This window comes from Lemur catta, chromosome 12 (genome assembly GCF_020740605.2).
Source record: "Lemur catta isolate mLemCat1 chromosome 12, mLemCat1.pri, whole genome shotgun sequence".
Classification (NCBI taxonomy): domain Eukaryota; kingdom Metazoa; phylum Chordata; class Mammalia; order Primates; family Lemuridae; genus Lemur; species Lemur catta.
In genome coordinates, this window is record NC_059139.1 from 74,371,080 (window position 1) to 74,397,686 (window position 26,607).

The following is a 26,607-nucleotide window of genomic DNA, read 5'->3' on the forward strand; positions in this document are numbered from 1 at the left end:
ATAATGTGGTGAGTATACATAAGCTTTTTCTTAAGGTATCTATAAAAATCATTCTTAAATGTTAGAAATTAGAAAAAAAATCAAATCAAATATCATTTTAGTACCATTTATTTATAATTTTTCAATTATCATTAAAACATTTTATGAGTTCTTAGATATAAATACCCTCCCACCACACACAATAATTGATGCCTCATTATCAGGCATGCAGTAAAGGGATTTGCAGAAAGCAGGTTTAGGGGCCTTCTAAGATCATTTTCAAGGGCAAGAAACCATTTATTTTAAGAAATAGGGCTTTCCTTAACATTTTAAAAGTAGGATCAGAAAAGGAAACTTCATGATCAGTGAGATATACATGTAAATTTAATATTATAATGCATAAAAACAAATAATCTTAGACATGCACATATATTTATAGAAGCTCAGAGATAGAGGGTAAGTATTAAGGTGGTTACAAGTTGATTTTAATAACTGGAGGAAGTTTCTACAATATTTGAAGAAAGCTATGTCTTGATGGAAGAAAGAAGGAAGGTACCCATGTCTAAAGAATTAACCTGTGACACTAGGCAAATGCACACAATAGACTGAAAATGATGTGAAATACCTCCTAGTCTTATACTGATCAGCAATTAGTATAATTATATTCTTAAAAAAAAACTGTTCTTGATTCCATAATCTAAAAACATCATAATATAAAGTATATTAGAAAAAAAGTGATTGATGTCACTTCTAGATAGAAAAAACATAATTTAATCCAAGGATAAACAATACAGTTGACAAAACCAATACTTGCCCAATTTCTTTTTCCCTCAAATTGTCCAAATGTCACTTACTCCTCCAAGAAAATGAAGAAGCAAAGTGCATTATTCTAACAAGATATCTATGCTGCTTCTTGGGCATTGTTGCCCTAATTTTTGATTCTACAAAACTGTTAGAACATATTAAAGAAAAAATAATAATAAATAGAACTGATGAAATCAAAAACTAAGAATTTTATATAAAGTAGTAAAAACAAATGATGATTTCTGCATGGTATTTTACTCAAGGCATACAATGTCAGCGTTCTGAATGAAACTTAACATCAGATCTGCTTGATGTATTTCGCTGACACCAAGCAACAAAGATATATATCAAATACTGTATTTAATCCCTTTCTAATTGCAATAATAAAGTCAAGCTCTCCTAAACAAACTCAACCATAGAAGAAACTAGTTAACTGTCATCTTTTCAAGAATCAGGTAATTAAAGTATGACAAAAGAAAAGAGACCACACTTTTGAGCAGTCTTGAGAGATTTTTGTTAGGGTTGTCTGAAAGTAGAAGCATGAAAAAATGCATTGATGGAAATAATGAAACAAACCAAATATCCTCCATAGGATGTAAACCAAGAAATAAAAATATATAATAGGTATTTTGCATTAAAAAATTTCTTAAGCCATGAGTTTCAACTTTCACTTTTAAGAAATCATTTCCTAAAAACTACTTAATTCGTAAAAAAGACAAACTTATTTGGAATTTTACTTAATCAATGCCATTAATCTGATATGAACACTAAGTCACTTGACCCCGCTATAGAATAAAGTATATTTCACCAATTCAGTTGTTAATATAAATTGAATCTTATGTTCTAAAAGCTATAGTTTTATGTACACATTAAAGTACAAATAATATTTAAAGTTACTGACATGTGTCTCACTTAAAATATGATTTTAAAAGAAACTCTTTCTTGTCTCAAAAAGAATTTTTTCAGACCTAAACTAAAAAGACTTGAGTATATAAATGGTTTATCTTCATTGGCAATCCTTTTCAGAAAATTTATAATTTTCATATAGAAAAAATTTCATTTTTAAGAAGTCCTAACAACTATCCATTTAGTCAAAACACTGAAGAATATACACTCAGTAACTACATACAGATTTTTTTAAGAGGCAATCTCATCCCTGTTTTAAGGAGTTACACTGAGAGGCAATACTAAACTAAAACCCTCAAACCTACAACAAATTATCAATGGACCAATAAGAACGGATTAAACACCGGAAGCTCACAGAATATGGCAAAGTACTAAATGTGGTAGAATTCTTAAAGAATAACTGAGAAAAAATAATATCAGCTGAGCTTGAAGGTAATGAACATATACTAGAAGAAAGTAAGATGACAAGAGGAAATGAAGAATAAACAGACAAGTAGAGAAAGTAATAGGACATAGATTAGTAACTGGAAAAATCTTTGAAGTGAGCCACTACAGATCTCTGAAACGATGAAAACAGTATTTTAGTAAAAGTACTCCTAGGTTGTAGATATGATAAATAAAAGCCAACCTTTGGAAACATCTTAGTTCACAAGTGAATTCAGAGGAATATTATACAATATATCTTTTAAATTTTCACACTATTTTCCATTAAATTCTTCACTAGCAAGCTTAAAACAATTACAATTTATAGAATGTATTCTAGAGTACATAATGGAACTGCCTACAGTTACACATGATTAAAAAAAGACTTATTAGTGTATTAATGGAAGAGTGGTATGTGTGTGTGTATATATATATATATATAAATAATTGTGTCTTGCAACAACTTAAAACATACGAAAATATCAAACTACAAAATTATCTTCCAATATTTAAAGTAAATATTAACCTAGTAAAAAGACAAGGAAATATATTTTGCTTCCCCACTGAGAGTACAAATCACAGCATAACCTAATTCTATTATGTTTTCAAAGGAGTCAAAATGAAAAGCTAGCAGAACATGATGCAAATAATTTTATAATCTCTAGGCATTCACATGGACATTTAAACAGTAATAAATACAAATATATGCTCTCCTCTTTATATTCTCAAAAATATTCAATACAAAGGAACATAAAAGAATAATTATCTAAATACAGCTCAATTAAAAAGACTTATTTACAACTGCTTTTCTTTGGCTTATAGATTCTCAGTATGTTTATTTATATATCTTATTAAAATGAATAATAAATATCTAGATTTTATACTCTAATCAAAAATAGCCAATGAAGAACTGGTAACAGACAACACAAATTTTCTACCCCTAAACTCTTCTGAAGTACTTCTACTATCATACTTTAGAAACCAAAACTAACGAAGTACAGCAGCCATTAAAAAAAAATACTATAATTTTTTCTACAACCTAGATGTGGTCACACAAAATAAGATGCAACAGAAGAAGAGTTCAAAAAAAAAGTAAATATCAAAATAGTACAGCTTCATCTGGCTTTTAAACTTCTCAGCTACTAAAATCCAGAAGGTACAGTCAAAGAAAAAGAATTCATCCCAACACTCTCGTGACTACTCATCCTTCAACTGCCCATCAGGCGACTTCATGTTCAAACCTTTAAAAAAAAATTTCAAAAAAGACAGCAAAGGAAGATAACCTACATAATGCAAGTAAGTAAAATCTGAAGCACTAATAGAAACAGTACTTACCACACAGGTTTAGATAGAAACACAACCTGTATATCTTTTGCCTGAAGACAGGGTCGTCTGGTGAAACACAAGTGGCACAGGACTTTCACGACAATGTATCTTAGTGATAATTACTGCAATAAAATGATGGGAAAAGTGCATCCTATGACCTGGAAGTCAGATTCAACTACAGTTTGTAAACTATATTCAGAAAGGCAAATCTTTAAAAAAAAGAAAAAAAAGCAAATTCCCCAATTCTCCTCCCCTTAAGCCTAATCACTAAAATAATAAATGGGATTAAGTCTTAGATATCCTAAAACCCTAGCACCACATTGCTGTGGATAAAGGAAAGCATAAGCCAAAACTTCTTCCTAGATCCAAACAATACATCTCACTTGTTGACTGCAGGTTTGAAAGCTAGGTGAGGAACATATGCTCATAAATGATAGGTTTAAAGTACTCCCAGCATCCCACTGCCATCTAATCTTACAAAATTTCTATCTGCTAAGCCTAATGACTCCACTTCCTCATCTCAACCTACTATCTCCTGTTGCCAATCCTTGAGCACAAAATCCAAGACTGCACTTTAACACTTACATCTGATTTATTTCAAATCTTTCTGACTTATTAATATGTTATCCTAAAAGAAAGTAAATAAAAATTACATTTAAAGACTTAAACTATAGAATATATATACATGTGGAGAAAAAAAAAACAGCAAAAGAATTACAACACTAACATACCAACTATAAATTTTACCTAAAATAAGTATTCTAGAATTTGATCAAGAAAAAATCTTTTTAAAAAAAAAGAATTCATAAATACTATTTGGAGTCTATTTTTAAGCATAATAAATTCTACATTATCCACATTGGGATATCTTTATCAGAGTTTTTAATACTAAGCTAGCTTCCTCCTGAGATCCTCTCTGCATTGGCAAGTTCCTATCATCAGTTGATGAGTCCCCAGAGTTTGTGAACTAATTTTAATATTACTAAACTAATATAATTAGGCAGGTAAATTTACTAGGCAAAAAAAAATTAACACATCCCAAAGAAAAATTATTTGGATATTATCCAAGTCACTGCCTGCTTTCCATACAACACTAGCACACAGGAAAAGAAAAAAATATATACACACACACATTCACTCTTTATTGCTTTCTATGCCTTTCAAATGATAGAACACAATTTGTTCACATTCCTGCCAAGATATCTGATAGATTTTTTAAAAAGATAGTCTTAAGAGAAAGATATCAATAGATTAAAAAGAAAATGAAAGGCTAAGATCTAGCAAAGAATTTATAATGAGTGAAAATGTACTTATTCTTCAGACTGAAATTATTCTGTCACAAAAACTCCTGTTTTTAATTAAACTGTATCTTTCAAATACCACTTCAACAAAATAAAATCAATTTTATTAACAGTAAGAATGTACAAATCAACATAATTCTGAAAAGAAGAAGCTATATTCTAGCTGATCAGAACTGCATGTTGTCAAAGACAATTGTCCCAGAAAACACTCCTTGAGTACATTAATGACTTTGGCTGAATAAATATGATACACAAAGAATGGCATCATTAATATGGTAAACAGATCAAAGAAATCTTCTTACTTGAAAAGTCAAAAAAAAGATTGACTGCTTGTTCTTTAAACTATTTTAAAGCTTTTATTTATATACTGAAATGAATATTCTTTTTAAAGTATATCCCTCCAAAATACTTGAAGAAATACATTTTTCAAAGGATGTTCAATATAGTAGTAACCGATTTGTCATTAAATCAACATTTATTGAATATCTATTATACTCCAACACTCAGAGGAATGGATTTAAAAGATGACCAGGTACCTCAAAGAAGTTGACAATCCATCAGCAAGATACACCTCTAAAGCATGATTTCAGTTACTAATAGAGAGCCATTTGGTATGATCTAGTAAAAATTGAAAGATGTACATGTATGCGTACCCTATAATTACACTTCTAAATATATACACTAGAGAAACTCTTATAGATAACTACAGGAGACTTGCCCAAGGATTTTACTGCAACATTGCCTGTGACAGTACAACACTGGAAGCATATAATATCCTTCATTAGGGAATGAATAAACAGGAGATACATATGATAGAAAACTAACAATTAAAAATATTAGTTACCTATTCATTACAGCTAGATCTCAAAAATAAAAGTAAAAATACAAATTCCAGAAGGATACATACTTTTTAAGACCAGATACTTAACCATATGACACCAGATACAAATTATACATGACCACAAACTAACCAATACCAAATGTCATGGTTATCTACATAGACATTAAAGTATTTTTTAAAGTATTTTAGATCATCATAGTATTAGCCTTTGGAAGGACACAATGGGATGATACCAGGGATGCAAGACAACAAGGACAAAGTTTATTCACTTTATTAATTCAAGAAGCAGCAGAAGATTTAACAAAATGTTAAAAACTGTCAATTTCTGGGTGATGGCCTTATGGGATATTATTATTCTTTTCAGTATTCTATATTTTTCTTAATTTCTCAAAATTGAAAAAAAAAACCCAAAAACCTGATATTTCACATTTGCTGAAATCCTATGCTATAATCCTTATTATACAGACTTCCAAATTCCATAGTATGATGCTGAAGAAATTTCACAGACCAGTCCTGTTCCAGACCCAAATATGAACATTTCCCCCACTACCCAGCCCTATAAATCTAATGTCACTGTAACATCTACCACTTATTAAACATTTCACATATTTTCCTGATGCCTTATCTTTGCTACTGCTGTTTCCCATAACTGCAATCACCTTCCCCCCAAAAAATGTTTGCTTTCATAATCATATCACTATACATCATTCAAGACTCAGTTCAAGGCCGGGCGCGGTGGCTCACGCCTGTAATCCTAGCACTCTGGGAGGCCGAGGCGGGTGGATCGCTCGAGGTCAGGAGTTCGAGACCAGCCTGAGCAAGAGTGAGACCCCCATCTCTACTAAAAAAAAAATAGAAAGAAATGATCGGGCCAACTAAAAATATATATAGAAAAAATTAGCCGGGCATGGTGGCGCATGCCTGTAGTCCCAGCTACTTGGGAGGCTGATGCAGTAGGATCGCTTAAGCCCAGGAGTCTGAGGTTGCTGTGAGCTAGGCTGACGCCACGGCACTCACTCCAACCCGGGCAACAGAGCGAGACTCTGTCTCAAAAAAAAAAAAAAAAAAAAAGACTCAGTTCAAATGTCACCTTCTATTTATATGATTTTCTCATTCCCCCCTTGTCCCTCAATAAAAATAACTATCTTTGCAATTGGTGTTTCCATAGCACTTGACACCAGACCAGGATCTCCTCTCTTTGGCAGTTTAACTCTTATCTAATTCCTCAACACCTCTCACAGTGCTTGGCCCACAGTAGGTGTTCAAAGGTTAACATTTGAAACAAGTATTAAAGAACAGAGTAGAGAGTTATCAGTTCATGAACCCATTAAAATTTCCATTAAATCTATTGGACATATATGAAATGGTACTAGCCTCTGAATCTCAATGTCACAAAAATATAAAATAATCTCCGTAAAACAGAAAAACTCTGTCTAAAGTTAATTATATTCCTATTTGTACAGGATTAAGATCAATATTAAATACTATCTTGAAGATAGTTTTCCTCTTTGATAATTTTAGTAATTTTCCTAGAAAAATTTTCAATATATTTCTATTGGTACTTGCGACTTTCCCTGAAATCAGTTATCATTCTAGCAAAAAGATCTTCTACTCACACTAATAATTAACTTCTTCCTTTGATATCTCACAGCAACTGTCTATAAGTGTTTTAAAAGGAGACAATGCCTTTTGGAAGTTGGTGTTTGGTTTAAAAGTGTATGGATTAGCACCATCTGTAATGTATCCATATAATCCAAAGTATTGAGAAGAAAGGTTTAGGAATCTTAACAGATCTGGGTTAGAATCTTGACTTTGACACCTATTTGTTGTCACTTAACCTCTCTAGTGAAATGGGATAAAAATTTCCTCATCTGCAAAATGGGATAAAAATAGCTACCTCATATGGTAGTTAAGAGGATTAATTATATAAAACAGCATCTTGCCTATTATAAATATTCAATAAAAGATAACTCTGATTAAATATTTTATATTATCAATAAATGATAGCAAAATCCTGAAATGCAGTTGCTAGGGTCTGAATGTTTGTGTGTCCCCACCCTCGCCCCACCCGCCAGCAAAATTCGTAGTTTGAAACCCCCAAGATGATGGCATTAAGCGGTGGGGCCTTTGGGAAGTGATTAGATCATGAGGGCAGAACCCTACTAAATGAGATTAGCGCCTTTATAAAATAGACTCAAGGGAGCTTGTTCTCCCGTTGCACCATGTGAGGACACAGAGAAGGCATCCATCCATGAACCAGGAAGCAGACCCTCACCAGACACCAAATCTGCCAGTGCCTTGATTTTGGACTTCCCAAGTCCAGAACTGTGGCAAATAAATTTTTGTTGTTTGTAAGCTATCCAGTTTATAGTATTTTGGTATAATAGCCCAAACAGACTAAGATAGTAGTATACAATAATAAGATGAGGTTCAGTATCTTTAGGTCACCTTGTTTAGAATGCCATACTCAAATATCACTGTTCCCTAAAAACTACCACCCTGGGTATAACTAAACACCCCATCCAGTGAGAGAGAAGATAGCACTGAAGGTGAGTATCTACCCTGGGAGATTTTAGAAGCTGAAGTGAGTACTCAGAAAACAAAATCCCTCAAAAATGTAAATTATTCATACCTGAGATTACAAGTAAACTCACTTTACAAGGAGTGCTTGAAAAAAAAGATATCAGGAGTATAGTGGCGGACAGGGGGACAAGAACAATCAACCCCTTTAATATATTAACTCACACAGAAAACCCCTTTAGGTAGTAACTCTACATTGAAAAAAGAATCAGAAAATTCAAGCTTTCATATAATGCTAAATTAAATACTGCTATTTAAACTCTGACACACGTTTATCTTACATACTACCCCAGCAGATGATCAACATGGTTACCAGTCTATTCACCTAACTGCCTCAAACCACAGCAAACAGCAAAAACAGAATTAAACTGTTAGTGGATGATGGGTGAAATCAGACCATAGTAGGTAATACTAGGCACTGAGACAGGCCAATTCAAATTGGTACACTGCAGAAGGCAAAACCTGATAGGGAGAGGAAAAAAAAACCTTTCTGTGTTTTAAGGCCATGATACACATTTGACGATTTACCTCTTAATCTCATTTAGTCTGATCCTCATAAGAACATGTTTGAAGTAGTATTATATCCTTTCTGCAAAGGAGAAAATGAAAGTACAAAAATTAAGATAACTAAACCAAGTCACTTAAGTAGGAAACAGCAGGATCAAGGTTTCAACTGAGTTCAGTGCAACGAAAAATGGTATTTGCCTCAATCTCCACTTAAAATGTTTCCAGACCAGAAAAAGAAGCCTAAGAGGTGAATTTAGATCCCACCTCATCCATACAAGCCTCCAAAGGATAATAAAATTTAAAACAGTATCATCACAGCAGCAGCCAAACAACTCTAAGAGATGTCACAGAATTATAAAACTAGTAAAATATCAACCAGAAGATTCAAAAGTGAAAGGTCTAAATTAACTTTCGGGAAATCAAGTTTCAACCAGGAAACCTGTATCATTTCCCTATAACTTTCTAAAATCTACTCATAATACATTACTATTTATTTTCTTGATAACTAAGAAATCTGTAGCCCAACTCTTCAGAGTAGAAGGTGTAAAAAAACAGACCAAATACACATGTAACACATACAGATCTGTATCAAATATGCTGTATCAAATATGCTGATCAAATATGTGATGTAGCACAGATGTTATTTAAAATTATTATTCAAATTAAATCATAAAATCCCAGTACCTTAAAACATTTGACTGTATAACAAAAAACAAAAAACAAATCTATCTAACCCCATCATTGTACAAATGAATAAAAAGCTGCTCAAAGAGCTTCTCTGTTCAAAAAGTAGAGAGGCAAAATCCAGTGCAGAGAGAGTAAAGACGTAGAAGGAATATACTTCCTTAAGTTTCTAGATCACCAATAACTATACACTCAAACTAAATATGACTTAAAAATAGCTTTGTGGCCAGTACAGAAGTGATATAAAATCTATCACTAGAAGACGACAAGATACATGCAATATGCTAGACAGACCCTCACTACAGTTGCATTCCTCAAATCTATTTCTAGACTGTACACAACAATTTTATGGTAAATGCAAGCTATATCCATGTAGGTGTATGGCACTTGTCTTTCTCAAAAATGACTGAAACAGAAATTCAAAATGGAAATTTTCCCATAAGACCACCTAAAGGACAAAAATTAAAAATGAACCATAACAGCAGAAACTTGTATAAGCATTATATCCTTATAGTGCTATCAAGGACACAAAAGCTATGTGACTGAAATATACAAAGACAATGCTGCCATCTAAAGGCCACGATATAATATGAACAGATGTATACTTAAATCCTGTCAGTGTATTAAAAAATAATCAACTTGATATTTTCAGTCAGCAAAGTTTATACTTTAAAAAAACCCTATGCTATAGTCATTTTTAGATTATACAATAAAGCTCTAATATTCTTTTTTGAGAAGATTCAATTTATTAAAAGAATCAGCAAAATAATTTGGCTAATGATCAGTATCTGTCAAAGCATAGGTTAAATTCTATTGGCACACTTTCAAATACAATGTTTTCTGTATAGAAAAACGTATACCTCTATTAGTTGCTAATTTAAATTATTTGTTGTTAAATGACTAATACTTCTCAAAGTAAAAATATGTAAACTGCTTAAAATTGTAGCTCTTCAAGTAATTTAAATACTTATTTCACAAATTTTAGAAATACAAAGTTCCTATGGGAGGTTAGTTGCCAATATCTCAATTATCCAATAAAGAGTTCTAATATGCTAAATTTTCCTTTCTAAGAACCTTAAATGGGGAGAATTATATTGAACTGACCTTTAAGATTTAGCAAAATTACATCAAATGTCCAATGAAATCAAAATGTTCAATAAATAAAACTAAATACAGAACTAATTCCCTTAGCATTTAAGTATATAACAACAATTTTTCAATGTAACATAACATTAGGGAAAAACTAATGTGAACATAACAAGAACCTTCAAAATATAAATAGCTGTTTTCTTTGGGAAACCATTGGCTAAAAATTTTTTAATGTGCTAATAAAAACGTTTCTCCGTGTTTACTCAACAAGAAAACAAATATTAATCAACAAATATCCATATTACTCGAAGAATAAAAAAATTACCATCCTTTAATTTATCTTGAATGTAAAGCAGAAACCAACGGTTAGATAACAAATACAATCATGATATCATAAAGACTACTAGGTTTTTCTTGTCTCCTGTGGGTCAGAATTTGTACTAGGCAATTTAAGGACATTATGTCATTTAATCCTCAAAACCACAACCTGCAAAAAGACAAATATCAATAACCTCATTTACAAATGAGGTTTAAAGAGCTTAAGTAACTTTCCCAGGGTCACAATGCAAGCAAGTAGATACCAGGATTTAAAACTTTGGTCTCTGTGACCGAGCAGATGTAATTCACTGCCTCAAGAGTGATTATTATATTTATAATAAATGTAAAGAGAAATGTGAAAGATTTTTACTATGTAATTTCAAGGAAAAATATTCTACATGGTATTGAAAGTGTTTATTTCTGATTCACGGTGTTTTAATTTTTTTAACTAGATCATTTTTTAAAATAGCAGTATCTAACTATAAATGCTGATGCTTCAAGAGACCTTTCAAAAACTTAAGTTCATATAAGAGATATATTTATCAAATATTTATCAAATTTTATAAACTAACTTCGAGGGCAAGAAAAAGAGCTCTTTATTTTTGAGATACAATTTAAAAAGCACTTCCTCTTTGTAAATACGCTATACATTCAGGACTACCCAGCCAACACTTTCAAGTACAGTCATGCATCACCTAATGAGGGAGTATGTTCTGAGAAATGCATTGTTAGGTAATTTTTCATACAAACATCAGAGTGTACTTATACAAACCTAGATAATAAAGCCTACTACACATCTGAGGTATATGATATAGCTTATTACTCCTTGGCTACAAACCTGAACAGCATGTTATTGTACTGAATACTATAGGCAATTGTAACACAATGGTAAATATTTGTGTATCTAAACATAGAAAAGGTAAAAATACAGTATTATAATCTTATGGAACCACTACTGCATATGTGGTCCATAGATCAAAATATCATTATGTAGCACATGACAGTATACCATTTTTCAATGTTGACAACTCCTGTTAGTGCCTCCCCAATGACAACATTTTCTGTTAATTTGTACAATGTACCTATCAAATCAAAATTAAATGGCTTGGGAATATAATTCAGCCATAAAAAGAAAGAAAGGTCTGATACATTTTAACATGTATGAACCTTAAAAATATCACACTAAATGAAATAAGCCACACACAAAAGACCACATATTGTGTGATTCCACTTATATGAAGTATCTAGAATAGGCAAATTCATGGAGACAAATAGTATATTAGCAGTAGCCAGGAGCTGGAGGAAGAGAGTAACAGGGAGTAGTAATAGCTAACGGGCACAGGATTCCTTTTGGGGGTAATGAAAATGTTCTAAAATTAGATATCAGTGATGACTGCACAATTTTGTTGTGAAAACCAATGAAGTATATACTTTGAAAGGGTGAATTTTGTGGTATATGAATTAAATCTCAATAAAAAATTGAATAGCTTTAAAAAATTAAATATAATACATTAAATGTGTATGAGTTACACACATATGTGCTTAAAATATAAAATCTATGTAATTACCCAGATTATCTAAGCTAATCTATTGAATCCCATTTTTCACCATATCAAGTAAAATGCTCTATTTCACAAGTGTACATTTTGCTAGACATTAAATAACTCTAACTATCTACAAATATAATAATCCCTAAGGGTATCAAAAGGAACTCCAACCACAGACCTATGTTTGGCAATTAAATTAGACTTTTTCCAATTTACCAGCACTAGAGTTCACTGTCAGAATTTAGAAGACACAATAGCACATACTGATAAGGAATTTTCACCATGCAAGTACCACATATAAGCATCTATTTAGTTATATGATCAATTTATAAAATCACTGCTTTGAGAGGATTTTTGCTTTTGATTAAATAGTATTTGCCTCTGAACCACAAAAAGAAAATAAGCAGAAGAAAATTTATAAACAAATTTAAGGAATTCAAAGGTTAGGAATAAACTAAACAGCATGAGGATGATAACAAGTACTTACTAATTTGTTTTCCTGCATGTATATTCTTTGTAATTTCAGACAGCCCTTAGCTATGACGATCATGCCTTCATCTGAGATCTTATAACATTGGCCGAAATGAATATCTTTAAGTTCTCTGCATTTTGAGCCCAGCTGCAAACAAAGAAATCTGGCTGAATGCTCAGAAAATCAAAAAGGCAACATATTTCTAGTGAGATTTTCATATAATAACATACTAGAGTTAAATAATCATTTATAAATTACTTTAAAATAAGATAGAATGTAAGCAATCTATAACTTAAAACAGTATTATCTAAACCTTTTCACCTTCTAATTTACCTCCTTTTTTCAATGACCTCACACTATATGCCCATCAAGGTACCTAGATTCCTTAACAGTTCAAATTCAAATCTTTATTTCTCTTGAGTTTTAATGGTAGAAAAAAAAACAAAGAAAACATCCTAATGGCATAAATTATTATATATTGATAAAACTGAATATTAGACAGCCATTAAAATGGAAGAAACATTTGACAAATAAAATAAAAATGTATATAAGCTTTTATAGTATAATCCAATTTTATAAAGAAGTTATGTATATTTAAATGCATATATATGTATTTGGCATAGAAAAGAGACTGATACATATACTAAGGTGTTAACAGTGGTTAATTCTGATTAACAAATGGTCGGTTTTTATTCCCTTCTACCTATTAATCTTCTCTAATTTTTTAAAGTAAATATCACTTCCTTAATTAAAAAAATCCAAGTTCTGTTTTAAGTAAAGTAATGATATCAAAAACATATGTGAGTTCAATTATTTTTCCAGGGGTGGTGATATACACAAAACATGTTATTCTAATCTAGGCTACACTATAACTAATTATATATTCCTCTAGAGATGTAAACTCTATGAAGACAGAGGTTTTTGTCTGTTTTGTTAAATAATGTATCTCTGGTGCCCAGTGTCTTACACTTAGTTGATAATAAACATTTGTTAAATGAGTGTAAAGGCTGACCAGGGTTATGCATATTAAAGAGGCCCCTTTAAAATGGACAAATACAGGAAATCATGATTGTGGCATAATTGTGGCCTCTTATACCACTATGTTCCAGTTCATTTAGGGGTTCTAAACCGGTCTATAGATAGAATTCAGAGATTCCAGGAAAGCAGATAAGAAAAAAGAGTATATATTCATTTTCATGTTATCTTCTAACTGAACTTTAGCCTTAGTTTCACTTAATATAAGCAAAACACCAGAGCAGTTTAGCAGTATCCATGACTTTGTAAACAATACAAATCAAAGATAATTTCATATAATATCATTGTTGAACATACCTAGAAATATTATTCTTCATCATCAGTATTCGTCATGATCATTACATTAGCTACCAGATCTTATTTAGTTCATTAAAAGAGGCACATATATTTCTAGAACAAATAGCACCTAACTTGGACCTAAGAAAGCTGAATCCAAAGCCAACAGTGGGAAAAGCAAAGAATCAAGTAAACTACAGAATTCTCAATAGCCTCACATATGTCTGGAAGTGAGAGCGAAGCTAGGGCTAAAAATACTAGGATTCTTGAACGTCTGCTTAAAAAGTAGTCAAACCCTCAGATTACCACCCCCTATTACTGCACAGCCTCACCTCTCTCACAATAACAAAAAACTGGAGTTCTCTAGGGAGAGTAAAACATAGGGTTTTTGGACTGGGATATACCACATATAGCTAAGAACATAAGGACAATGCTAAAAATGTGGGGATGATCTGAAAATTTCTATAGTGAAAATGGAGGAATTCAAAGAAATAATTCTATTAAATTTTCAAGGATGAAAGGGCTTATCCACATATCCAGCACAAATGACAAAAACCGACACATGGCAATGCAAATCATTGTAAAATTTTCGAACTGTGGGTTTAAAGAAGATTCTACATACTTTGTGGAGAAAGATTTCATACAAAGGATTAGAATAAAAAATTCATCAAACTTCCTACAACACTAAAAGAAAACAACAGTATAATGCTATCAAATTCTGAAGGAAATTATTTCTAAACTAGAATTTTGTATCAAGATTCAGGCTGTGAATTAAGTGTGAAGGTAGAATTAGAGATATTTTCGGACATATAATTTCTCAAAAGATTTACTTCCCATATACTCTTTATCAGGAAGTTACTGGAATGTGTGCTCTACAAAACATGAGAGTACACCAAGAGGAAAAAAACATGACATCTGGGAAATAGGAGGTCTAACCCAACAGCAACATGAGAAAAACCTTAAGGATGATGGTGAAAGTAAGATACTAAAATGACCAGCAATACAACTGCACTTGTATACAGGAAGTCCAGACGAGGCTATTCCAGCCCAATCTGTTTTAAGATGGTAAATTTGATTAAGTATCAACATATAGATATATTAGTGTAACTGGGGAAATGTTTTGAACTCCATTAGTGTTAAGAGTATAAACTAAGTAACTAAAGGGAAAAAAGACACTTATTAATTCCAATAAAAACAAAATATTATAGAGTCAAAAGTAGGTACATAATTGTTAAATGTAAATACTGAATACTTATGCAACAAAAATTACAATAAAATTATGTTGGAAGGATGAGAGGATAAGAGATAGGGAAGAATGTATATGTGAGATAAATCCTTATCTTCCATAGCAAGGAATCAGCATAGATGGTCAAAATTAATTTAAACCCCCCCCAAAAAAATAAAAAAAAACAGACATAGGGGAAAATGCTTTCTCCTTCTACAGGAAGTCCAATTAGTCTAATTCCTTGTCTCTCCACTGATTAGTTTGTATTTAACAAACTTGACATGTTCAGTTTGTCACTACACTTCTTCCCCTTGGGAATAAACTGCCCACAGGGAGTAAGTAATCTCCACTTCTTCCCTATTTGGAGCCACTCTGCTGGTCTGGCCCAGCCAGTGACTAAATCAATTAACCAAACTCCAGTGCCAAGTTAACAAACCCATTTAGCTCTATTAGTCAGCAACATTCTCCACCTCAGATTTTTGAGTAATAAAGTTGTTATGTTTTCTCCATCATCACTATTTGTCTTATTTCTCAATTTGATCAGATCTTGAGCAGTGAAGACCAGGTCCCTTGAGACCTCAATATTTACTGCACCAGCTAGGAACATAAAGAAATAAAAGAATCTATAATATATAGAAGAGACTGAGGTTTTGGTGAAGTCACTGTGCACAGAGAAGTTGGTAGAATCTCAAGTTAAAACATGTAAATCATACTGCTGCAGACTAGGAAAGAAATCTAAGCTGATCATGTAGTATTTTGACATTAACAAATGCCTTTGGCGACATTGTAAGAAAAAAAATTTTCCTGGAGGCAGGAGCCACATGGGTAACCATACAAAGACAAGAATCTCTGCATGTGAGGTACAGCTAGTTAACGGGGAACAGTGCCTCAGAAGACAAGCTATTATGACCTACTACTTTTGACTACAACTGTCATTTAATGTCACTACAGAAACTAATGTTCTATTTTAGACAACATCAATGGACATAATAGGCAAGTCAACATCTGAATCGGTGTTATCTGCACTAATCACCATTACCTCCATCCATAAATGTCCTAAGTTCCAGACTATCTAGGCATTGTAAAATCAATCATTATAAAAGATATACTTCTCAATTTTTCTGATATTCTTCAAATCTCTCAATATTGTAACCTTCTGTTTACAACTCGTAGGAAAACATTCAGAGAGTATCAACCAAGCCCTATAAGAGTATCCCTGTTAGGATGCCCTGAATTTAGCACAATTAGTCCCCTATCTAAAAATTACAGAAATAGCATATAACTCTAACCAAAGAAATAGCATACAACTCTTTTAAATATAGAATTCCCCTTCCAGGAAGAGAGTGCTAGAGACATTGGAGCTCTGATCCTGCCAAAATGGAGAGATCTCAGGAAGAGCCTTGGCAACCAGCTGAGACGCCAAAAAAGGCAGTACCTTCGCATTAAGAACCATACACTAAAGTAAGGCCTATTCTAGACCACCCAAATTAGAGGGATTTGGGAAACATCTTGGGCTTTCCATAGATCCACCATAATAAAGCATAAATTTGAGAGTAAACAAGATAAAGACAATCATCCAGTAATAGCAATGCCTGTTTAAGGGAAAAAAAAAAAAGGTTTCTGGTTTCCAGTCTGGCATGTAAGAAGTTTAGAAGCCAACATTTTGTCCCAAAAAATAAAAAGCTAAAGAAACTGAAAATTCAACAACTCTTCTTAGACTCATCAGAAATGAGGACATAGAGCAAACCATTGCCCCTAAAATGGGAGAGACAGGGCGATTCAGAGAACCACAACTTAATGGAAGAGAAACCTACTAGCAGAAACCTTAACAGAAACCAGGGTTGGAATAGGAAAAACAACAAATTGGCCAGTATTTGCCAGTATTTGACATACTGCTGGAGGCTCAGTGTGGACAAGTCTGAAAAGTTAAAAATTCCAGGGAGACTTAGTTTAAGGGGGGGCCCCCACGCTTTCGTAAATTTTACCTACAGGAGCTCTACCAGATGCTCACAAAGAATATTGGAGGAAAATCACCTTATATTTCCAGTAGTGAAAGGAGAAAAGTAACCCTTTGAAATACACCATAGTATTTTGTTCTTCTTAACAAGGAGAAACTATTTTATCAGAGCCTAAACTGATGAAATTTTGTGAGAGCCTAACCTTCCTAGGGGAAGGGAAATACCCAACGCCAGCCAACTTCACCCTTCCATATAAGAAAAGGGATATACCAAACTCCAGCCCCCTCTAGCCACTCTATCCCACCTAAGGGGGAAAGAAATGAGACGTACTGGTGAAGTTAAAAGTCCAGGAGTATAGACTCCCCAAAAGATTGAAATCTAATCATAGACTACAGAACGCTTCCCCCACATTTTACTAAAGGCCCATTTATAAAAGTTTCATTTCCTAGTATAGGTTGTGTATCCCTTATCCAAAATGCTTAGGAACAGAAGTGTTTTGATTTTCATATTTTTTTGGACTTTGGAATATTTGCATTATATTTACCAGCTGAGCATCCCTAACAAAAATTTGAAATCTGAAATGCTCCAATGAGCATTTCCTTTGAGCATTACATTAGTGCTCAAAAAGTTTCAGATTTTAGAACATTTCAGATTTTGGATTTTTGGATTAGGGATACTAAACCTATACATCATGTCTATCTTTCAAGGAAGAATTACGAGGCATACCAAAAAGCAAAAAACAGTTTAAAGAGACTAAAAAACATCAGAACCAGCATCAGATATGGCAGGAATGTTGGAATTACCAGACTAGTAATTTTTTAAAACCACAATTAATATGTTAAGGACTTTATGGAAAAAGTAAGCAATAGGCAAGAAAAGATATGTACTGCATGCAGAGAGATGGAAATTCTATGAAGGAATAAAAAAATGTTAGAAATAAAAAACATTATAACAGAAATGAAGAATGCCTTTAATGGGCTCATTAGTATACTAGTCACAGAGCAATATTTGAAGCATTCATGACTGAAAACTTTCCCCAAATTAATATCAGACAGCAAACTATAGATCCAACAAGCTCAGAGAATCCCATGCAGGATAACTGCCTGAAAACCTACACCTAGGCATATGATTTTATCATTTTCACACTACAAAAAATCTAAAGTAAAGAAAAACTCATGAAAAAAGCCAGAGGATAAAAACACCTTATAGCAAAGATAAGAATTATTTCTGACTTCTTATCAGAAACCATGCAAGCAAAAAGAGAACAGAGTGAAATATTTAAAATTCTGAGTGAAAAAAACCACCAACCTAGAATTCTATAGCCTATGAAATGATCCTTCAAAAGTGAAAGAGAAATAAAGACTTTCTCAAATGAGAATTCAGGGAAATTGTTGCCAGTAGACTTGCCTTACAAGAAATCATAAAATAAGTTTTTCAGAAAGAAGGAAAATGAAATATGTCAGAAACTTTGATCTACATAGAAAAAATAAGAGAATCACAAAAAAATTAAAATAAAATAAAAACTTTCCTTTTTGTTATTCTTAATTGAGATAACAGATAAGTTTGTTCAAAATAATATATTTGATCATGTACACTTTGTGTGTGCGTGTGTGTGTATATATATATATATATATATATATACACACACACGCACACACATGCTTACGTAAAAGGGAAATAAATGACATCAATGATACAAGGAATGGGAAGGAAAAGTTAAAAATATTTTGTTATTATAAGATACTTGTACTACCTGTGAAGCAATATGATGTTATTTAAAAGTAGATTTGGATTAGTAGTAAATGTATAATGCAAATCCTAGGCTAGTCACTTTAAAAAGTGAGGAAAAAAGGAAGTATGACTGATACAGTAAGAAAAGAGAAAATGGAATACTATAAAATACTCAATTAAAACCACAAAAAGCAGAAAAGGTATGGAAGAGAAAATTATGAGCCAAGAACTAGGGCAACAAATAGAAAACATTAACAGATATGGTAGATACTAATTCAACTATATCAATAATCTCTTTACACATCAAAGGTCTAAATACACCAAAGACAGACTATATTCTGGGCCACAAAACACACCTTAACAAATTTAAAAGAATAAAAATTATACACTGCTCTCAGACCACAATGGAATTAAACTAGAAACCAATAACAAAAAGATGACTGGAAAATCTAAAAATACTTGGAGACTAAACAACACATTTCTAAATTATGCATGGGTCAAAGAAGAAATCTCAAGGGAAATTTTAAAATATTTTGAACTAAATGAAAATAAAAATATAACATATTGAAATCTATGAGATGCAACAGAAGCGGTGTTTAGAGAGAAATGTATAGTTTTGGATGCTGTTGCAAATGAAATTGTTTGGATTCCATTTCTTTTGGGGTTGTTCATTCATAGTGTGTAGATATGCAACTGATTTTTTGTAGATTGATTTTGTATCGTGACACTCTGCTGAAATTATTTATTAATTAAAAGTTTTTTGTGGATTCCTTAGGGTTTTCTATACATAAAATAATGTCATCTTCAATTAGAGACCGTTTTACTTCTTCCTTTTCAATTTGAAAGCATTTTACTTCTTTTTCTTGCCATATTGCTCTTGTTAGCACTTCCAGCATAATGTAAAACAGAATTGCCAAAAGCAGGCATTCATGTTTTGCTCCTGATCTTAAAAGTTTTCCATTTTTTACCACTGAGTATGTCAGCCAGGGGGTTGTCACATATGGCCTTTATTATGTTGAGGAACTATCACACTATTCCTCATTTGTTGGGTATTTTTATCATGAAAGGGTGTTGACTGCACCAAATGCTTTTTCTATAACCAATTAAAATGATTGGGCTTTCCCCACTTCATTCTGTTTATGCAATATATTACATTGATTAATTTTTGTATGTTGAGCCACCCTTGCATTCCATTTGGTCATGGTGTATAATCCTTTTAACATGCTGCTGAATTCAATTTACAAGCATTTTGAAGATTTTTGCATACTCAAGATATTGGTCTGTAGTTGCCATTTTTATTTGTAGTGTCTTTGTTTGGCTTCAAAATCAGGGTAATGCTGGCTTCACAGAATGAGTTAGAAAGTGTTGCCTCCTCTTCAATTTTTTTAAAAGAGTTTAAGAAGGACTGGTATGAATTCTTTAAATATTTGGAAAAATTCATCAGTAAAACCAGGCAAAATCCTTGGTTTTTCATCATTAAAAAGAATTATTTTACTGATTGAATTTCCTAACTTGTTATGTCTATTGAGATTTTCCACATTTTTTTTTTCTTTTTTTGAGACAGAGTCTCGCTCTGTTGCCCAGGCTAGAGTGCTGTGGCGTCAGCCTAGCTCACAGCAACCTCAAACTCCTGGACTTAAGCAATCCTTCTGCCTCAGCCTCCCGAGTAGCTGGGACTACAGGCATGTGCCACCATGCCCAGCTAATTTTTTCTATATATATTTTAGTTGTCCGGCTAATTTCTTTCTACTTTTAGTAGAGACGGGGTCTCACTCTTGCTCAGGCTGGTCTCGAACTCCTGACCTTGAGCAATCCTCCCGCCTCAGCCTCCCAGAGTGCTAGGATTACAGGCGTGATCCACATTTTTTTTTAATCAGAGACAGAATCTTGACATGTTGCCCAGGCTGAAATTCAGTGGCTATTCACGGGCACAATTACAGTGCACTAACACCTGGAACTCCTGCACCGAAGCAATCCTCCTGCCTCAGCCTCTCCAGTAGCTGGGACTCAGATTTTCTACTTCTTCAGTCAGTTTTTGTAGTTTGCGTATTTCTGAGAATTTGTACATTTCATCTAGGCCAAGGGTGGGGAATCTGCAGCCTTAAGGCCACATGTTGCCTTCTAGGTCTTTAAGTGTGGCCTTTTGACTGAATCTGAATTTTATAGAACAAATCCTTTTATTTTTATTAATACATTTTTGTTCATTTTATATTTTTATTTTTAAAATGAATATATTTAAAATATCAAAGAATAAAATAAGTTGCAGTGAAATAATCCTCCCAGATTGACCAGCACTGTTAGAACATTAGTAAGCCATAAGGGCTAAATTGACGGCTGCTATGCTCATGATTTAGTTCTGACTTTCCCCACCTGACTGGCGCCACTACTGCACGAAGCTGGTTGGCGAGAGTTCATGAGAGCCAACTACACCAGTCTGTTATCAGCTTTTGACAGTGGTGCACTGTGATTCTGTTTGAAATGGAATTTATGAATAGTTGCAAAGCTCAACAGTATTTTTTAATCCTGTATGCTTAGCAGCCCATGATGTCAAAGACCAAGAGAACACTAAAGGAAGAAAACATATGTTTTAATGAGGATTGGGAATTGCAGTACTATCTTGTTTCTGCTAAAGATAAGATGATTTACTTGCTTTGTGATACTACAATATCAACATTCAAGAAATTCAATGTCCATCATCATTATAACACTCATAAGGACCACAAATACTTTAAATTAGAGGGAGAAGCATGAAAGGTTGTAGTGCAGATACTAAAAGATAAAAAGCAAAATCAAAGACAACTCTTTCAAACAGCAATAAAATCTGGAAATAATCCCACTAAAGCAACCTATAAAGTAGCTTATATACTCACGGAAAAAGGGAAGCCATTCAGCGATGTAGAAATTGTGAAAGAATGCATTGTCAAAGTTGTAGGATGCTTAGACCCCAATAATGTTTCAAAGTACAAATGACTGCCTCTTTCAAGGAGAACCATAACTGATCAGCAGCATGAATTGGACTTCAACTTAACAGAACTTCATGCAGTACTTCAAAAGGAAAAGAGATATTATTCAATTCTTTTGGATGAATCAGCTGATACTACTGACTCAGCACAGGTTTTATGCTTCATTTGGGTCATAATAGAAGATTTTCTTCGCTATAAAGAGTTACTCTGGGCACTCTTGAGAACAGAACACAGGGAATAGATACCTTCAACAACTTTCAAGGTAAACGTAGTGAACTTGGACTGAATTGGTAAATTTAGTGAGTGTATGTATAGACGGCACACCTTCTATGACAGGAAAACCCTTCCATGAAGGGTTTAGTACACAGATAAAAAGTATTAACAGATCCAGATGCTCTCATTTCCTTTCACTGTATCTTGCATCAGCAAAATTTCTGGGCTGAAGCTAGTATTTTAAGCAACACTTTTCAACAAGTTATAAGTATTGTTAACTATATTCCTGCAAATGCAACGTGGCATTATCAGTTTTATAACTGCTAAAGTCGAACCATGAGGTATTTGGTGTGGATTTGCCATATCATTCTAAAGTGCACTGGCTATCACAGGAATAGGTAGGTGTTAGCCAAACGTTTATCTGTGCGAGAACAGATGGTTAAATTTTATTAAGAACAGAATCAGCAATGTGAATTACTAAAAGAAGATTTCTATAGAAATGCAGCATTTCTGTGTGATATCATGTCAAATCAGAACGACGTGAATATTTTTTTGCAAAGTGAAACTAAGTCTATAGATGATACGTGGCAAAAAAAATCCAAGCATTTCAAAAAAGCTATCTTTTTTCAAAACACTTCTTCAAAAGGAAATTTCAGATGAACATTTTCCCCAGTTAGCAAAGGTCATTAATGAGGATGATATATGCGAATCATTTGAAGAATATGCAGCTGTTATAGACCTATTATTTGGAGACTACAGTGAAGGTTCACTGACTTTGAGAATCATGACATCACACTCAAATTAACATTTCAGCCTCACCTAATTGATATCACCAAGGCACCTAAAGAACTACAGATGGAATTGATTGAGTGCTCAGCAGATGACATTTTAAAGTCATTGTTTGATGCTTAGAAAGATCCAATCGAAATATGGAAAAATGCAGAATACCTACACCTTTGAAAACATGCCAGAAAAATGTTTTCTTCCTTTTCAGCCACTTATTGCTGCAAATCTACATTCTCCTACCTAACCAAAATCAAGATGCCCTTAAAGGTCACAAATGACTGACACCCATGCAGAGGATCAACTGAAACTGCAGACCTCCATGCTGCAACCAAATATTCAAATGTTTTCCAACAAAAATCAAATACAACAAAGTCATTAAAAGGTTAACTTTAACAAATTTCATTTTTTGAAATTATTAATTACATAATAGTTAGATTTTTACAAAATAATGTACATTTTTAACTATATCTAATTGAAGTTTCTTGAATGCGGCCTTATTTGATTACATCTAAATTAATGCAGACTTCCAACAAAAAAAGTTACCCCACACCTGATCTAGGCTATCCAATTTTTGTTGGTATAGAGTTTTTCATGGTTTTCTCATATAATCCTAAAGTCAGAAGTAATGTTCACTCTTTCATTTATGATTTAGTAATTTGAGTCTTTTTTTCCCCTCTTAATCTAATTAAAGGCTTATAACTTTTGTTCATCTTTTCCAAAAACCTAGCTTTGGTTTCACTGATTTTCTCTATAGCTTTCTGTTATCTCTTTTGTTTATTTCTGCTCTGATCATTATTTCCTTCTCTCCACTTAGCATTGGGTTTAGTTTGCTATTCTTGTCTCAAGTTCCTTCAAGCACACATTTTGGCTACTGATTTGAGACCTTACTTCTTTTTTAATGTAAATTTTTACAGCTGTTAAGTTGCCCTTGGAGCATTGCTTTTGTAAATCTTAACCCATAAGATTTGGTATGTTGTGTTTTCATTTTCAGTCATCTCAAGGTATTTTCTAATTTTCCTTCTGATTTCTTCTATGACCACTTGGTTTTATAAGAATGTATTGTTTAATTTCTTCATATTTGTATATTTTCTAGTTTTCCCTCTGTTTCTGATTTCTAGATTCATTCCATTATGGCCAGAAAAGATACTTTGTGTGATTTCAATCTTTTCAAATTTGTTTTGTGATCAAACATATAGTCTGTTTGTGACAATGTTCCATGGCACTTGAGAAAAATGTATATTCTTCTGTTGTTGAGTGGAGTGTACTGCACATGTCCACTATGTACAACTGGTTTATAGTATTCTTCAGTTCCTCTATTTCTTTGTTGAGATTTTATCTGGCTATTCTATCCACTATTGAAAGTGAGTTACTGAAGTCTCCAACTATGTACAACTGTCTATTTCTCCCTTCAAGTTTTTCAATTTTTGCAACATATATTTAGGGATTCTGTTGTTAGATGTATATATAGTTATAATTATTATATCTTCCTGACAGATTAAGCCTTTTATCAATATATAATGACCCTCTTTGTCTCTTGGAAACTTTTTGGACTTAAAAAGTTATTTTGTCTTCCATCCAAGTACTAACCAGGCCCGACCCTACTTAGCTTCTGAGATCAGACAAGATCAGGCGTGTTCAGGGTGGTATGGCCGTAGGGGAAAACAAGAGTTTCTTTGAAGTCAAATGATAACGGAGACACTAGTTATCAAAACCTGAGGGATACAGCAAAAGCATACCAGAGAGGAAAACTGATAGCATTAAACACTCACATACAAAAAACAGAAAGCTCAAAACTCGACAATCTAATAAACAGTGTCAAGGAATTAGAAAAGGAAGAGCAAATCAATTCCAAACCTAGTAGAAGAAAAGAAATAACTAAGATCAAAGCAGAACTAAATGAAATTGAGAATAAGAGAATTATACAGAAGATCAACACAACCAAACGCTGATTTTTCGAAAAGATAAACAAAATTGACAGCCCACTTGCTTGACTGGCAAGAATTCAAAGGGAAAGGACTCTAATAAACTCAATTAGAAATGAAAAAGGAGAGGTCACAACAGACACTACAGAAATATAAAACATTATCTTTGAATACTATAAAAACCTATATGCCAAAAAAACTACATAATGAGGAGGAAATGGACAAATTCCTGGAAACATACAACCTCCCTAAGTTTACCCAGGAGGTAATAGAATTTCTGAATAGACCAATCTCAAGCTCAGAAATTGGAGCAGCAATTAAAAACCTCCCAAAAGGGAAAAGTTCCAGACCAGATGGCTACACTTGAGAGTTTTATCAAACATACAAAGAAGAACTCATGCCTATACTACAGAAATTATTGCACAAAATTGAGAAAGACGGTATCCTTCCTAACTCACTGTATGAAGCCAATATCACCTTGATACCAAAGCCAGGAAAGGGTACAACCAAAAAAGAAAACTACAGTCCAATATCCCTCATGAATATAGATGCAAAAATCCTCAAGAAAATTTTAGCAAATCGAATTCAGCAGCATATCAAAAAAATTATTCACCATGACCAGGTGGGCTTTATTCCAGGGATGCAAGGCTGGTTCAACACACACAAATCTATAAATGCAATCACCTCATAAATAAAAGCAAGAACAAAGACCATATAATTCTCTCAATAGATGCAGAAAAAGCATTTGACAAAGTCCAGCACACCGTTATGATAAAAATTCTTAACACAATAGGCACAGACAGGACATGCCTTAAAATTATCAAGTCCATTTATGACAAACCCACAGCCAATATCATACTGAATGGGGAAAAATTGAAACCATTCCCACTTAGAACTAGAACCAGACAAGGTTGCCCACTATCTCCACTTCTATTCAACATAGTGCTGGAAGTCCTTGCTAGAGCAATTAGACAATAGAGGGGAATTAGAGGCATCCAAATGGAGGCAGATGAGGTCAAACTCTTGCTCTTTGCCGATGATATGATATTATATCTAGAAAACCCCAAGTATTCAACCAAGATACTCCTAGAATTGATAAATGAATTCACTAAAGTCTCAGGATACAAAATCAATACACACAAATCAGAGGCATTCATATATGCCAATAACAGTCAAGCCGAAATTCAAATCAAAAACACAATACCTTTTACAGTAGCCTCAAACAAAATTAAATATCTAGGAATATATTGTGAGAGACATATACAGGGAGAACTACAAAACACTAAGAAAAGAAATTGTAGAAGATGTAAACAGATGGAAAACTCTACCTTGCTCATGGATTGGTACAATCAGTATCATTAAAATATCCATACTACCTAAACTGATCTACAGAATTAATGCAATACCTATCAAAGTACCATCATCATTCTTTACAGATCTATAAAAAATAATTCTATGCTTTGTATGGAACCAGAGAAGACCTTGTATAGCCAAAGCAATCTTAAGTAAAAAGAACAAACTGGGAGGTATCAGTCCACCACACTTCAAGCTGTACTACAAGGCTATAGTAACTAAAACAGCATGGTACTGGCACAAGAACAGAGACACAGACCTTTGGAACAGGATTCAGAATCCAGGGATGAAACCATCCACATACGATAATCTAGTCTTTGACAAAGCAGACAAAAATATGCACTGGGAAAAAGAATCTCTTTTCAATA

General features: G+C 33.0%; 1 protein-coding gene across 1 annotated transcript in view; it reads right to left on the reverse strand.

The window, feature by feature from the left end:
- FBXL17 (F-box and leucine rich repeat protein 17) overlaps positions 1-26,607 on the reverse strand; it is a 485,075-nt gene that overhangs the window by 433,768 nt on the left and 24,700 nt on the right. Inside the window, exon 4 of the mRNA XM_045566275.1 lies at positions 12,793-12,924. Coding sequence (XP_045422231.1) covers positions 12,793-12,924 — 132 coding nt within the window. The remainder of the gene's footprint in view (positions 1-12,792; positions 12,925-26,607) is intronic.